Source organism: Gopherus flavomarginatus, chromosome 5 (assembly GCF_025201925.1).
Source record: "Gopherus flavomarginatus isolate rGopFla2 chromosome 5, rGopFla2.mat.asm, whole genome shotgun sequence".
Taxonomy (NCBI): domain Eukaryota; kingdom Metazoa; phylum Chordata; order Testudines; family Testudinidae; genus Gopherus; species Gopherus flavomarginatus.
In genome coordinates, this window is record NC_066621.1 from 95,039,647 (window position 1) to 95,055,491 (window position 15,845).

At 43.9% G+C, this 15,845-nt stretch overlaps 1 protein-coding gene across 1 annotated transcript; it reads left to right on the forward strand.

Moving 5' to 3' along the window:
• Nucleotides 1-17: 17 nt before the first annotated feature.
• LOC127052970 (acyl-coenzyme A thioesterase 5-like) lies at nt 18-9,610 on the forward strand. Its single transcript, XM_050957141.1, has 3 exons — nt 18-2,164; nt 7,978-8,180; nt 8,619-9,610. Exons 1-3 carry the CDS (start codon nt 1,603-1,605, stop codon nt 9,192-9,194), a joined length of 1,341 nt encoding a protein of 446 aa, XP_050813098.1. The 5' UTR covers nt 18-1,602; the 3' UTR covers nt 9,195-9,610.
• Nucleotides 9,611-15,845: the final 6,235 nt, after the last annotated feature.

Consider the following 15,845-nt stretch of genomic DNA (forward strand, 5'->3'; position numbering starts at 1 on the left):
CAAGCGTAGTGTTTTATGGAGACTTTTTTTCATTATCATTAAAATTAAATACATATTTGAGGATTTTCATGCAGTTGTACTATAGGAAGTGCTGGCAGCGACACAGGTTAAGATTGCCTAACGTATTCCATTATAAGGCCCTATATTCAACTGATTGTAACTTTGCCAGACTTAAACTGTTTGGACTGAAATTTTCTGTGCCAGTCATCTGCCTCAGTCTGATTTTGTTTCAGCTAAAATGGGTCAGCCGTTTCCAAGAAAAAGTAGGGAAATTTTTGGTTTTCCTGTGTTTAAAATATTACAACTACTTTATTCAGAAGTTGTAGTGCCTCAGGGATTTGGAGCAGGGACTCAAAATTTGGCAGGTGGATCACCTTAGTATCATGTTGATTTGTAAAAATCTGCCCAATTTAGCTAAATTATAAACCTCTAGAAATTGAAGTTTGCACATGCTCATTAGAGGTTTGTTAGAGGCTGACAGTATTAACCTTTAAAGATTCTCGCTGCAGTGAGCACACCCCTTCCCCATACAGCTCCTCCTGCTGACCAGACTGAGCATGATCCATTCCAAGATTGCATAGGCTGAGCAGGACTTTTCCTGAAATTGCTACTCCTGCCTGCTGTAGCACTAAACGCAAGTACAGAGAGCAGGGAGTTTCAGTCCTTTGATCTCAGTGACACCCCTGCTGGAGCCTTGGCTGTGTAGAGGGAAAGGAAGGTGCAGCCCGAGTTGCTCAAATGCAGAGGGATGAGAAGAGAACACAATCTGTGGGAAGAGATGGAAGCAGGGGAGATAGAAATATAAGGGGCCAGGCTGCGGGAGATGGAGCAGAAGGGTCTATAACCACTAGAGATACTGTGAATGGCTTTCAGGAGCTGTCTCACAGTGCCCTACCCTGACAATACAATCAATCCAAGTGCTGCTGCTGAGGATTATGCTGCCACTACAAGGAGCTAATACTGCGCGCACACAAGTGATGTAACAACTGTGGCAGCTGTATACTGACCTCTCTTAGGTCAACATAATGTTGTAATGTAGCCGTGACTTGGGGGTGGGCGGGTTGCTTTAGCAGTGCTTAATTTATAATGAAATACGTGCAGGGACTCAATTTTTTTCTTTAATTTCGGACGTGGCAAGCCTGGAGGTACCAGAGCTATGAAATGTCAAGCCTAGCGGTGGCTGGGCTCAGCGTGGGCACAAATTAACACTGTTCCTAAGCTCCTAGCTGTTGTGGAGGTGGTCGGTTACGCCTGGCCGGGGGCGATTTTTCCCCTTCTCTTTTTCAAATCTCCCCCCCTCCCCGAAGATCTTCCCGCCCCGTCTGGCGGCTTATCTAGGCTGCGGTTTCACCTTGTCTTCTTCTCACTGCACTGGCTGGGCGCGGGCGCGCTCCCCTTCCGCCCCCAGCTGCAAGAAGCGGCTTCCCTGGAAGAGCCTCTGCTACGGAGGCAGCGCTGTGTCTCTGCGATCGATTGAGGCCGCCTTGGAGGTCTCCCGGCCCGGCCGCAGCGGGGCAGGGGTTGGCGCGTAGTGCCGGCTCCGGGCGGCCCCGTGGCTGGTAGCGCGGAGAGGAGCGGCGAGCGGGGTTGCCCTTGCCCGCCATGTGGCGAGTGGCCACAACCAGGGCCTGGGCCGCCTGCTTGCGGCCTCCCAGACAGTGCCGGCCCCCGGGGCCGCGCTCCGGCAGCAGGGGGGCGGCGACCGTGGCTGTGGAGCCCGCGGCGGGGCTGGCGGACGAGCCGGTGGCGACCAAGGTGCTGGGGCTCGCCCCGGGGCAGCGGGTGACGCTGAGGGGACTCGTGGCGAACGAGCAGGGCTGCCTCTTCGACTCCTGCGCCCACTACCTGGCGGACAGCCGCGGGGAGGTGGATCTGTCCAGGGACACCTCCCAGGGAGGGGACTACACGGGGGTGGAGCCCATGGGGCTGTTCTGGAGCCTCTCCCCTGCCCGCATGGAGAGACCATACCAGAGGCTCGTGCCGAAGCAGATTAAGACCCCCATGAAGGTGGAAGTGTCAGTCCACCAAGGGCACAGTCCTCCTGGCACCATCCCGGGGCAGGTCCTAGCCAAGGCCAATGTGGAGAGATGGTTCACTGCCCCCGGTGTGCGAAGGATTAGGCTGAAAGAGGGCAGCGTGAGAGGCAGCCTGTTCCTACCCTCAGGTGAGTGAGGGAAGCTCTGCCTTTTGTGGGCTGAGGCATTGAATCTCCGGCGGCTTCCCTTTTCTTACGTGTAAAGTGGAATGATGACAATCACTCGCCTCTGTAAAGGGCTTTGACATCCACTGACAGAACGGTGCTTCTACGTGCGAAGTGTTGTTATGCAAAGTACTATCTCATCTGATTAGTGTGGATGTGAGAGAGTGAAAGCATATTTCTCCTGACTCAGAGTTCAATAGAGGTTTACAAGATTGGGCTTTTCATTGTGTAAAAATCTAGAAATTGCTGTGAAGCTTTTATGGTTATTCCAAAAAGGCTGATTTAAATAATTGGAAGACATGATATAGGTGCAAAATATAATTTATCTGAGGACAATCACACACGATTTCTGTTTGCACAAAACAAGACTGTAAAATAGTCCATGTCCTCACACACATACTCCTGCAGCAATAGTTTACTTTTTATTTTTTTAAGTTCACAAGAATAAGATGAATGCTGAAAATGAAAAGGACTAACCTGTGATATATATTACTATAAATAATCCTGCTGTGTATCTTAGATGTTTATTATAACAGTGGTAAAAGCAAAAGATGACAATTAATTAATGCATAACAGAGCAAGAGAAAGGTGGTTGTTATGGAGTGATGATGAGCTGATCTATCTGCATTTGGGATTCCCCATAACTCTGAAGTAAGGTAAAGTGTGGTGGAGTTCCCAAAATTTGTAGAAGAGTGATTGAATTAGTGAGAAGTCATGTTTTCTTCTTAACTGGAGATAGTTATGGGCCCATTTCTTTTACCATGCTAATCAGGGGAAAATCCCCCATGCATTCCAGCGGGAGTAGGATTGTGCCCTATCCGACACTTCTCTTCATCAAATGCATATAAATATGCAGGGCATCTGACGAGATTATAGCAAATACATGCATTTTATACTATAAAGGAAGTATTTTGCTAGATTGAGGCCTAGATCATGATCTCTGGTTAATTTAGAGGGTGATTCAAGGTCCATTGAAATCAGCAGACAGACTCAGATTGATCTGAATGGACTTTGGAGGCCCTTAGTCAGCACTCTCGATTCACCAATTGAAACCAGGGTATTTTGCTAAGAGCCACATCCACTTTACAGGCATGCACAGGGTTTCCACTGAACTTAGTGGTAGCCACAAATCTGCAGCCTAGAACTAAATTTGTCTCTTTAAACATTCCTGTTTTGTGATACTACCATATGTAGCCTAGATAGTACTTTTGTTTGAATTTTATAATGCCCTCAGTCACAAACAGTGGCAATGGAGTATCTTATTCATATACTCAGACCTTCAAGAGTTTCCAAAATGTATAATACAAAAACTTGTAATGCATCTAAAATGTTTTACTATATCCTTCATCTTCCCTCCCAATGGGAACATTCTGTTATATTTCACAAGACACACTTCATCTTTAACTTCTGTTTTTATTAAATTTGTCATTAGTACCGGTATGGAATAGGAAAAATCTTGCATTTAACACTTGTTCACAGAAGCAGAGGCAAAATGTTTGCCAGCCCTCCTGAAAACTACATCCAAATGTACAGGTTTACTATTCTATTTTGATTTCACATTTTCTGCATCCAGATGGAGCAAGGAGGTCAGCTACACATTTTATAAAAAGGTCTGCCTCTCTTGGAATTTGTCCTGCTGTCATCAACAGTAGGGTATACTTTATTAAAGCCCCAATTTTGCCCATTGAAATCATTATGATTTTTTTCTGCCATTGAATTAAATTTGAGCAAGATCAAGACCTAAGATTGTTGTTTTTTTTCCTGTATTTTCTGCAGTCTGTATGTGGTAAATTGGCGATTCCTTCTCTAACTGAAGAAAAACTATATGTTTCTTTGCTGCGATCAATAAAATTGGAGCTAAATATATTTTGTTTAGAGTTGTGTTCCATTCAGTTTGGTACACAACCCAGTCTACTGACATTTATCAGGGCCAAAGCAGATTCCACCTGCAACCTGTGCTTTCTTCAAAGAAATCCATGGCCAAGATTTTCATATATTGATGCCTGAATTTAGGCTCCTAATTCCATACTTAAATACCTATATGAGGGCTTGTCTACACAAGGAAATTGACTGACAGCTTCCTGTGAGGACACCATTATGAAATAATAATCACTTTATTCCAGAATAATTACTGTGTATCCAAATCAGTGTAATAATTTTGGAATTAAAATACTTTTATTCTGGAATAGAGTGGTATCATAACTCTAGTCCCAGATTTGGACCTTAGCGTCCAAAATATGGGGGTTAGCATGAAAACCTCCAAGCTTAGTTACCAGCTTAGACCTGTTACTTGCTGCCACCACCCAAAAAATTAGAGTGTTTTGGGGCACTCTGGTCCCCCTGAAAAACCTTCCCTGGGGACCCCAAGACCCAAATCCCTTGAGTCTCACAACAAAGGGAAATAATCTTTTTTCCCTTCCCCCCTCCAGGTGCTCCTGGAGAGATACACAGACACAAGCTCTGTGAATCCAAACAGAGTGACTCCCCCTCTCTGTTCCCAGTCCTGGAAACAAAAGCACTTTCCTCTTCACCCAGAGGGAATGCAAAATCAGGCTAGCAAATCCAACACACACAGATCTCCCTGATTTCTTCCTCCCACCAATTCCCTGGTGAGTACAGACTCAATTTCCCTGAAATTTCCCAGTAAAGAAAACTTTAACAGGTTTTAAAAAGAAAGAAAAATACATACAAATGGTCTCTCTGTATTAAGGTGACAAATACAGGGTTAATTGCTTAAAAGAAATGTGAATAAACAGCCTTATTCAAAAAGAATACAAATCAAAGCACTCCAGCACTTATATTCATGTAAATACCAAAGAAAAGAAACCATATAACTTACTATCTGATCTCTTTGTCCTTACACTTAGAAACAGAAGATTAGAAAGTAAAACTACTTCTCCAAAGCTCAGAGACAGCAGGCAGACAGACAAAGACCTCAGACACAAAATTCCCTCCCCCCAGAGTTGAAAAAAAAATCCTGTTTCCTGATTGGTCCTCTGGTCAGGTGCTTCAGGTGAAAGAGACATTAACCCTTAGCTATCTGTTTATGACAAGTGGCCACACATGGAGCTATACTGGAATAGTTATTAGGTCAATTCCCCTAAGTGGCCTGACTTTCAAAAGAACTGAGCACTCAGAAACTCCCATTAAAGTTACAGTAAAATTAATGTTTGAGTCAGAGAGATGCTTTGTGCTCAGTGTTTCAGAAAGTCAGGACATTTATGTAGGCCTCAGGAGCCTCAGTTATGGCTCCCATTTATCTTGGCCTGTAATTTTGGGCCAGAAGCTATGTAAATTTGCTGTTATCCTGCTGCATTCCTCTCATACAGCCTAAAAAAAAAAAAAGTCCCTTTTGGTCAGACAGAAGCCACCTACAACTTACCTTTTTTTTTTTTTTTTTTAGTTTCTATTAAGGCTTCTGTGATTACCCATGGCTTGCACTGTGAGAATTCCAGAGGAGTTGGACAGAATACATTAAAATGAATTAGACTTCTGTTAGGTGACTAACTTCACTAGCAAAAGAATACTATGAAACATAGGGGGGAGGTTCTAGGGGAAACATCTGTAGAGATGTCATAAACAGATAGCTAAGGGTTAATGTTCTTTTACCTGTAAAGGGTTAACACAGGGAACCAAACACCTGACCAGAGGACCAATCAGGAAACAAGACTTTTTCAAATCTGGGTGGAGGGAAGTTTTGGGGTGTGAGTTCTTTGTCTTATGTCTGTGCCCTCTCGGCTCTGAGAGTGATTTTTCTATCTCCTGGCTTTCTAATCTTCTGTTTCCAAGTTGTAAGTACAAAAATAGTAAGACAATAGGTTTATATTGTTTTTTTTTGTATTTACATGTGTGTAGTTGCTGGAGTGTTTTGAATTGTATTCTTTTTGGATAAGGCTCTTTATTCATTTTTTTCCTTTACGCAACTGACCCTGTATATGGCCACCTTGATACAGAGACTATATATTATGTCCTTTTTCACTCTTTTTATATAAAGCTTTCTTTTTAAGACCTGTTGGAGTTTTTCTTTAGTGGGGACTCCAGGGAATTGAGTCTGCAGCTCACCAGGGAATTGGTGGGAGGAAGAAGTCAGGGGGAAAATCTCTTTGTGTTAGATTTACTAAACCTGACTTTGCATACCCTGTGGGTAAGGGAGAAGAGATTAGCTCTCTCGGTACTTGTGTTTCCAGGACTGGAAGCAGGGAATCTCCTAGGGTCGTCCAGGGAGGGGAGCCTGGGAGGAAGTAACCAGGAAACAAGGGGGGGGGGGTTATTTCCCTTTGTTGTGAGACTCAAGGAATCTGAGTCTGGGGGTCCCCCAGGGAAGGTTTTGGGGAGACCACAGTGAGCTAGGCACTGTATAATTCCTGGCTGGTGGCAGCTTTACCAGGTCCAAGCTGGTAACTAAGCTTGGAGGTTTTCATACTAACACCCATATTTTGGACGCTAAGGTCCAGATCTGGGAAAAAATGTTATGACTAGGGCCTTAGCTGTTTATGTTTGATTTCTCATTCCTCAAGCAGTATCGGTGAAATTGACATACTAGTCTGTTTCACAGCTGCTCAAAGGGCTGATAGTAGCAGCAATGAAACTGCTCAGTGATTTCCATTTCAATCTGCTGCTTTTATGAATAACTTTATTGCTGAGGAAAAATGAGAACTGTTAGAATCATAGACGCTGGAAATGAAAAAGAGAACTAGCTCATCTAGTCCAGCCCTTGCACTGCCTGATTTTTCCTTACAATATATTTTCAGTGCTTGTCTAATTTTAAATGTTCTAAGCAATGGAGCTCAGCGCTTCCATTTCCAAAATTCCTTAAGAGCCAAGAGGTCTGTTCTTCCATCAGTGCATTATGTTAAGATGCATTCACATGAGAATAGACCTGTTCCCTCTCTCAGCTGTAGATCATTGCAGCAACCTGGATTTGAATGGATCAACCATGCCATTTGATGGCCAGTCAGAAAAATACGAAGATAGCTTGTGCTTCTCACAGATCCAGGGGACAGTATTCTCAAACCTAGGCCAAAGTCTAAACTAGAGGTCGGCAACCTTTCAGAAGTGGTGTGCCGAGTCTTCATTTATTCACTCTAATTTAAGGTTTAGCATGCCAGTAATATATTTGAATGTTTTCAGACGGTCTCTATAAGTCTATAATTAAACTATTGTAAGTAAAGTAAATAAAGGTTTTTAAAATGTTTAAGAAGCTTCAATTAAATTAAAATGCAGAGCCCCCTAGATCAGTGGCCAGGACCCGGGCAGTGTGAGTGCCACTGAAAATCAGCTTATGGCCACCTTTGGCACACGTGCCATAGGTTGCCTACTCCTGGTCTAAACTCATCAGGTATCCATTCTCTACCATGCTAGCAACATGACTAGAAAATAAATGCATACCATTATGCAGTAATTGTGACCCAGATCCACAAAGGCATTCAAGCTCCTAACTTCCATTGATTGCCTAAATACTTTTGAGGATCTGAGCCAACGAAACTGGCTGCAGCAACACATTGGTTTAGCTTATGAGCTGCTTCTTCAGGATGAGAAGGCAAAGCCTTTGGCAAGCACATTTGGGTGCAGTTAAAAAGTACGTTTACTTGTTTGAGCAGGTGCACCATACAGCTGAAATGGGAAATATCAGTAATACTGATAATATCTTGCCAGTGGAAAGGTAATAAAAAGTTTTCTATTAATTGTGCCTCCTGTATTTTGCAGTTCATTCTTTAATATATTCCCTTTAATATCTTGGCCTGATAATATTGTTGTTCTTTTTCTCATTTTTGTAGGGGACGGTCCCTTTCCAGGAGTGATCGACATGTTTGGTGATGAAGGTGGATTGATTGAGTTCAGATCCAGTCTCCTAGCCACCCGTGGCTTTGCTGCTCTTTCTCTGCCCTATTTTGACTTTGAGGACCTGCCCTCTGTCATGAAGGATTTGCACCTCGAATACTTTGAGGAGGCAGCTAGATTTCTACTGCGTCACCCAAAGGTGAGTGTAATGAGATAAATTCCTGTAGACACATTTGTCTGGATGTGGGAACTGGAGAGAAGACTCATCAACAGTTCTGTGTTGGTAGCAATATGTGACAGGGGGGAAGAACAATAGTACATTAATTTCCGTGGTACTCTAGGAAATAGTAATTTCTGCTGGCCCGATCTGAATGGTTATACCCTAGAGTGCAAGAATTCACAATATTTTACCTGAGTTAGCACGTTTTGTGTTCTCTGAAAAATTGGACACAAACAGGGAAAACTGGATTATGATCCTGGTCTGCATTCACAGTTCCCATTTGTAATTTTCCAACAGGAACTTAAATTTTGTACAGTATTCCTGGAAGAATCCACTCTAAACATATTTGATGTCAGTCTCATCAATGCATGTGCTTTTCTTTGCCACCACTCCCTTTCTCCCTCTCTTTGTCTGCAGGTGAAAGGGCCAGGGATTGGAGTAATCGGGACAGGGAAAGGGGCAGAACTGGCATTTTCCATGATTACTTTCCTGCCACAGGTGGTGGCTGCTGTCTGTATCTCTGGCTGTAGCTCCAATACAGTTGCTGCTCTTCACTATGGTGAGCTGACTCTGCCTGGGCTGCGGTTTGACATGAGCAAGATCAGCATTTCTGAGACAGGTGTGTTTGATATTTTTGATGCTCTGGATGACCCAATGGATCCAGCTAATTCCCACTGCCTCATCCCCATAGAAGAAGCAGAAGGTCATTTTCTCTTGGTGGTAGGAGAAGATGATCGCAATTGGAAGAGCTCTTTATTTGCCCAGATGGCAATTGAGCGCCTGCGCCAACATGGAAAAGACAACTTTAAACTCTTGAGTTATCCAGGAGCAGGCCACCGAATCGATCCACCCTTTTTGCCATTTTGCTCAGTAGCCCTAGACTGTGTCCTAGGGTTGCCCATTCTGGGTGGTGGGGAGAGAAGAGCACATGCCCATGCACAGGAACACTCCTGGGGGAAGATCCAGGAGTTTCTGCACTTACATTTGGGATGAACATCTCACTACCTGAAAGCTGACACTAAATTGCAAGGAGCTGAGGAGATGAGCCACCCAAGGGAGTAGAGGACTGGAGGGACAGACTTAGAAAGACAGAAGAGTTAAATATGCATTTCTTGATCAAATGACAACTCAGTGGCAGTGTAAACATGGAGATGGGTGAGGATTTGTTTAAAGTGGTGAAAGGGGCTATAACTAGGAGTATTGAGGAGACATGGAATAAAGGAAAACTTCAGGGTTCATGTTAGTAAAAGTTTCCTGATGCCAAGATCACTTTAGACTGGGAAATAATCACCCAAGGAAAGAGGTAGAAGTCCCCTCACTTACAGCATATAAAGGAGCCAGCAACTTGGCCAGGCCTGCAGAGAATGGCAGTCGAGGAGACTGACCTGCATCTAGTGGAATGATGGCAGCCCAAGATAAGATTTTGAAACAGCCATGCCCTGTGAGCTGGACCTGTTTGGCTCATCCTTTGGGACTTGAATCCAGCTAGTTCAGCCCAGATGTCTTCCACTAGCATGTGTCCCCACATAGAGCACTCTATTTTAAAGCTGTGACTGTTTGCTCTGCCTGCTTTGGAAATCTTTTCTATTTGAATTTTATCTGGGGTGCCTACATGGATACATGTGTCTAACATCTTGATATTGGTTATCAGCTTTCAGCAAGCACAGTTCTTTACACAGCCAATTGGTTGCAGAGAAGAAAGATGAAGTGTTTTCAGTGCCTGCTAGTGAGAGGGGTAGTGCCAGAAGTAATTTACTAGCTGGGTATTCGAGACACTCCTCTCTATCCGTGGTGTCATAGGCTCTTAAGCTGGCATTTAATAGTTGGCTAGTGGATATTATAGTTCCACTGGATAGCTTGGTTAAGTGCAGTTTTGTTATATGCATTGATATATTTTCTTCTTTCTTCCTGCAGTTCAGTCTTCTAACTGCCTGTTTTTAAAGTAATAATGACTTGTTAAATGAGGGATGTGAGGAAGCCAGTTTTTGGAATTGCCTAATAATGGATAGTGGCTGTCAGTAGCCATTGGATATTGAATGGCTGATACTGATAACCACTATCGAGGGGAGCGGAGGAGCAGATGGATGATTTGAAATGATGGAGGGAGCCTGGCCAACAGAAGGCAGTAGAGTCATACGTTAAATAGCTGTCGTAAACAGGGTCCTGCTTAAGTATCAGACAACCAAAAATGAAAAAATCCTAAGATAATTCTCCTGTTACCTGCCCAGGAATGAGGGAGCAATTGTGCCCACACCTGCCAGGGGATTGTTTGATTAATTTTAGGCTAGTGCCTCCCATCTTGCCTGCATATGAGGCCTGCCCCCTCCCCTCATCTTCAGGGAAAGGAATTACAATTTCTTCTTTAATATTTCAGACCTCAGCTAGTCCTCTGAAATAGTGGTAGTGCTGGAAGCCTGGCTCCCAAGTGCCACTGCCAGCACAATTCCCTTTCCAGGGTCCCTGTTGTCAGAGCAGCTTAAAAGAGCTGCCCAAGAGGAAATGGAGCTTTGGCTTGTGACCTTGACTTTTATTTAGTGTTATGGAAACTCCCTTCCCTTTTCTGGTCTGCTGTCAGCATGCTGGTTCTTGGTTATGGTTGAATGGGTGTTGCAGAGGGCTTTGGTGCCTAAAACTTCCCTGAAAATAAGTAACAGTAGCACAGGCCTGCAGCCAGCTCTGATAAGCACAGTAGTGCTTCCTGCACTTATGTAACTTCCTCTTCACCAAAGCTACTCCAGGTTGTGACCAGAGAAGGAGAGGTTGTCTACTGGTTTCCCATGTCTGCACTATCTAACACCCCTTCTCACATGTACCTCCACCAATTGGAGCCAGATGCCCAATTGCCTTAGGTTGGGTAGTGCTTCCTGCCAGCCTGTTGTGTTGCCCACTGCATCTCCATGGTGTCATCTTACCTATGCAGATCCACTACTGCAAGTTCCTGGGACAGGTTTCTAAAATCCAGTGCAATTCTGGTCAAACTGGGCCAGTCAGAGGTACAAGTCCAATCAAACTTCTGGGTTCATGTATAAATGGATTCTGAATGTAGGTATTGTTAGATTTCTCTAATTTTAAATGAATATCACATTTGTCATTAATGATCAAAAAGCCAATGTCAACAGTTGTAAAAAAAAAAAAAAGGAGAAAAAAAACCAGGTGGTTTAAAATACCCTCACTTTATTCATAAAGCAAAATCCTTTAAAAATTTCATTTTAAATTTTAAAAACAGTAATTGGGGAGGAAAACCAAATATTAAAACATTTAATATTGTGTGGAAATTAGGCTTCTGCTTTATTTTTTTTTAAATTGTTCAGATTTTTCAAAGGAGAGAAGGAAGAAACCTAAAAGCACTTAATACTGCAATTTGATTGTGTAAATACATCTCACACTCAGAAGATATCAGTGACCAAAGAACACACACAATGATCTGTAGCAAATTGGTTGTTTATACAATTAAATTTTATTAATTTACAAAAACACATTCTAAAATGCATTTTATTTACCGTGCAGAATGGAATACCATTATAAACATACAGTATGGGTATGTCTACATCTACAATTTTGCAGCGCTGGTTGTTACAGCTGTATTAGTACAGCTGTATAGGGCCAGCGCTGCAGAGTGGCCACACTTACAGCAACCAGCGCTGCAAGTGGTGTTAGATGTGGCCACACTGCAGCGCTGTTGGGTGGCTTCAAGGGGGATTCGGGGAACGCAAGAGCAAACCGCAGGGAAGGAGACCTGCTTGCACGGGGGTTCGGGGAACGCGAGAGCAAACCGCAGGGAAGGAGACCTGCTTCCCCGCGGTTTGCTCTCGCGTTCCCCGAACCCCCCTGCAAACCGCAGGGAAGGAGACCTGCTTGCACGGGGGTTTGGGGAACGCGAGAGCAAACCGGGGAAGGAGACCTGCTTGATTACCAGAGAGGCTTCCTCAGGTATGCTGCGATACCTGCTTATTCCACGGAGGTCAAGAAAAGCGCTGGTAAGTGTCTACACTTGATTACCAGCGCTGGATCCTCTACACCCGAGACAAAACGGGAGTACGGCCAGCGCTGCAAACAGGGAGTTGCAGCGCTGGTGATGCCCTGCAGATGTGTACACCTCCTAAGTTGCAGCGCTGTAACCCCCTCACCAGCGCTGCAACTTTGTGATGTAGACAAGCCCTATGCCTTAAAACAGAGTACCTGGTTATGGCCATATTTAAGACCTTATTTTTAGGCCCTGAGTCTACATTCTTTACTCAGGAAAAACTCCCAAAGAATTTCAGTGGCAGTAGTGTCTCAGTTACAAATGCATGATCAGGGATTTTGGGATCCCTAGATCAAGAAATTAATATTGGAGTTGCAGAATTGTTTTGGAATTTCATTATGTGCAAGAGTGGCTATGGTTCAACCCTTTCACTAGGTTGATAATGCCATAAGTATCCTGCTTCAGCTCTGCTGAAGTTAGTGGCCAAATTCCTATTGACTTCAAAAGGAAGCAAGATCAATCCCAAGGTGTCATATCAACTCAGCTGATGGTTATGCAGTCTGACAAATAAACTACATTGATCCAAATAAGGAGGTTTGTTCAACAAATTACTAGTGATTTGTTTATTTGCAAGTGGGATGATGGAGCCTGTTTGTGTGAACTGACTTTATTTGCAATATTTTATCTTTTTGCCTGTTTTCATGAATAGCTTACAATAAATTTCTAAAAATGTGTTGCTAAAGTGTTTTCTTCTTTTAAAACAAAGGTTTGTGGGTAGGAGGAAGTGAAGGTACTCTGCCAATGAACCTATACCAAATATGTTTCTGCTAAAATGGTCAGCAGTAAAATAGTTAAATGATTATATGAATTTTGTCCCCATGAGGCTCCAGAGATGAATGAGGCAGTTCATACTTCTTGGAGCTTCGGCATCTCTCGTCAGTCTCCAGCCCAAGATAACACTGCCTCAGTTACAGTTCTGTTCCCTTTCGCAGAGATTTTCTAATTTCTAGATCCTTCCAAACTTACAGAAATCCATCTTGCTTTCTGCCTCAGAAGATTCTGGGGGATCCAAGCAAAGGTCCCTAGTTTCTGTACTACTTAATCTATGTTACAATGGTTGATTTTTATTGAGATGAGCTTTACTCTTGTCAGTTTAAGATATCACTTTACTGTTAGATGTCTCTCAGTGCAGTTTGTGTTCAAAGCACTTGAAAATATTACCATATTAACCACTAGAGACGCTGAACTTGCATGACAATAGGATACTCTAATCTATATACTTTTGAAGTGATGACATGCAGAGGGAATGTCACCAAACCATCAAATTCTGCTGCAGCAAATGAGCTGAAGTAGGAGACTTGCAGGCCTCCCCCATAAAGAAACCAAAAGCCACTTTCAGAGGTACCAGCACTGATAAGGATCCCATGTAGGCACCATTTGTTTAGAGCAAGTGCGTGGGGCTGTAATATGCCGTGTGCCTGAATGAGTCAGTCTGTCACAGGCAGCACGTGTATTAGCAGACAGAGAGCCCTGTCCTCTCCTTTCTACCCACTTTAAGACACAGCACCTGAAACTGCTGCCAACCCAACAGCCATACCTGCCAGCATCCTGTCTTGGCCACTAGACACGATAGCAATGTCAGCCAAGCTGGGTGGGGCATCACTAGCCTGTGCCCCAGAGAGGCTGCAAGTGGCAAAGTGAAGGAGACCCAGCAAAGTGCACAGGGCCTGTCAGGATGGGCAGACAACAGCCATCTGACATCCATTGCACACTCACCACAGAGCGCAGAACTGGAACTGGAACTGGAAAGACAATACCTGGTATTCCACAACATGCTGTGCATACCCAGTGAGAAAAAAAAGCAGCACTACATTTCAGAACAAGCCCAACCCATTTCAGAGGAGGTGTTTTTATACAAGTTCCATGAGTTGTTTTTTTTTAGTACTCATAAGTCCACATAAATGTATGTAACCCTTCTCCAGGTAGAGTCAGCAGCAATCAGGACCAGGTTCAATATCTAGTTTTCTTCAAGCCCCTACCCAGTACCTGGGACAATTACATGCTGTGGGCTGCTGCTCCTGATGCTGTGTTACCTTGGTCTGGACAGACAGACAAGAGAGATGCAAAAGCTTAAACAAACAAAGTAAACTAACTGGAGAAGTAGCAAAAAGAAAATGCTCTAAACTCTCCCTTACATTAATATGAACTGTAATCAGTTAAAATAGGCAAACAATTTTCAGAAAATGAGATTTTTTTAAGTTCATAATGCCCCTTTAAATTTGTTTTGGTTAAAAAATAAAAACAAAAAAACTTCTCTTTAGAATAGTAATAAGTATGAATGTGAATCTTCTGTGTTATCTTAACAGGGAGATTTGTGAAAGACGGGTGTGTGTGTCTGTCTGTCTGTGTTTAACCAGGTATGCTATGGCAAAGAAGAGAGTCTCCTGAGATTGTGGGAAACAACTGTTTGTCTGTGCAGAAAAGCAGTTTGTAAGTAGAAGGAATTTCTGAATGTCCATCTTATATCTCAAATGAATGTGGAATTAGATGAAGCACAGGAAGAACTCACTGCTCAGGAAAATATTTCTTTAGAGCAAATTAAAGTTAATAGTCACGTTAAAGACCTAACTGAGGAAGGGAAGGGCAGATTTTTCTGTGGGTGATGGAATGCTGACAAGTAAAGCTTGTGCAAGCAGACCAGAATAAAATAGAAATAATTTGCTTAAAGTAGCTCAGTATGATGAACCACTGTTTGTGGTAAACAGCTGTTTATCTGTTGAGGGAGACACTGGCCTTGGCTACACTTGAGAGTTACAGCACAATAAAGCCACCAACAGCACTGTAACTCACTCACCGTCCACACTGGCAAGGCACATACAGCACTGTATCTCTGTGGCTACAGCGCTGCTTGTACTCCACCTCCTCAAGAGGAATAAAGAGTATTGCTCTGCGGCTGCTCTGGGGCGCCAGTGTAAACAGGGAATCATCTTAGTACGCTGTGCCTGACCTCCGGAAGCTTCCCATAATCCTTTTAAGTGAAGGTTCCGCTCTTTGTTTTGTTGTGATGCCTCTCTCTGTTTTGTTGTGAACTCAGGGAGCTGCTTATCAAACAAACAAACACAGCTCCTGTTTGATGTGAATGAGCAGAGGCGGGGGGGGGGGCTCCCTTTGGAACACCCACAGCTAGTGTTTGCTTGAAGAGAGGGGGAGGGAGGGGGCTTGAGGAGAAAAGCCACGGGAGGGAAGGGGGGGGGTCCGTTTTGGCAGCAGCTGCTTATCTGGTCTGTGAGGAAACAAACAGCTGCTGTTTGCTTTCAGTGAGTGAGAGGGGTGGGGGAGGGGGTCAGAACTTGCAAGGCAGGGAGCAGACACAGTGTCGGCTCCAAAAATCCACTCACTCTCCACCCCACCCCTTTTGAAAAGCATGCTGCAGCCACTTAAACGCTGGGATAGCTGCCCATCATGCACCACTCCCAATGCTGCTGCAGATGCTGCAAATGTGGCCACGACAGTGCGCTGGCAGCTGTCAGTGTGGACAGACTGCAGCGCTTTCCCTACTCAGCTGTAGGGAGACAGGTTTAACTCCCAGCACGGTACAGCTGCAAGTGTAGCCATACCTACTGTCTCCAATTGTTTGTCTGTTGGGAGTGGCAGCTTGCCTGTTAAGAAAGCCTTCCCAC

What these genes read in the sequence shown, in the direction of transcription:
- LOC127052970 (XM_050957141.1), top strand. Translation starts at nt 1,603, where the DNA reads ATGTGGCGAGTGGCCACAACCAGGGCCTGGGCCGCCTGCTTGCGGCCT. An exon ending in CAGCCTGTTCCTACCCTCAG is followed by an intron (nt 2,165 to 7,977) that starts GTGAGTGAGGGA and finishes TCATTTTTGTAG; the next exon opens with GGGACGGTCCCTTTCCAGGA. An exon ending in TTCTACTGCGTCACCCAAAG is followed by an intron (nt 8,181 to 8,618) that starts GTGAGTGTAATG and finishes CTTTGTCTGCAG; the next exon opens with GTGAAAGGGCCAGGGATTGG.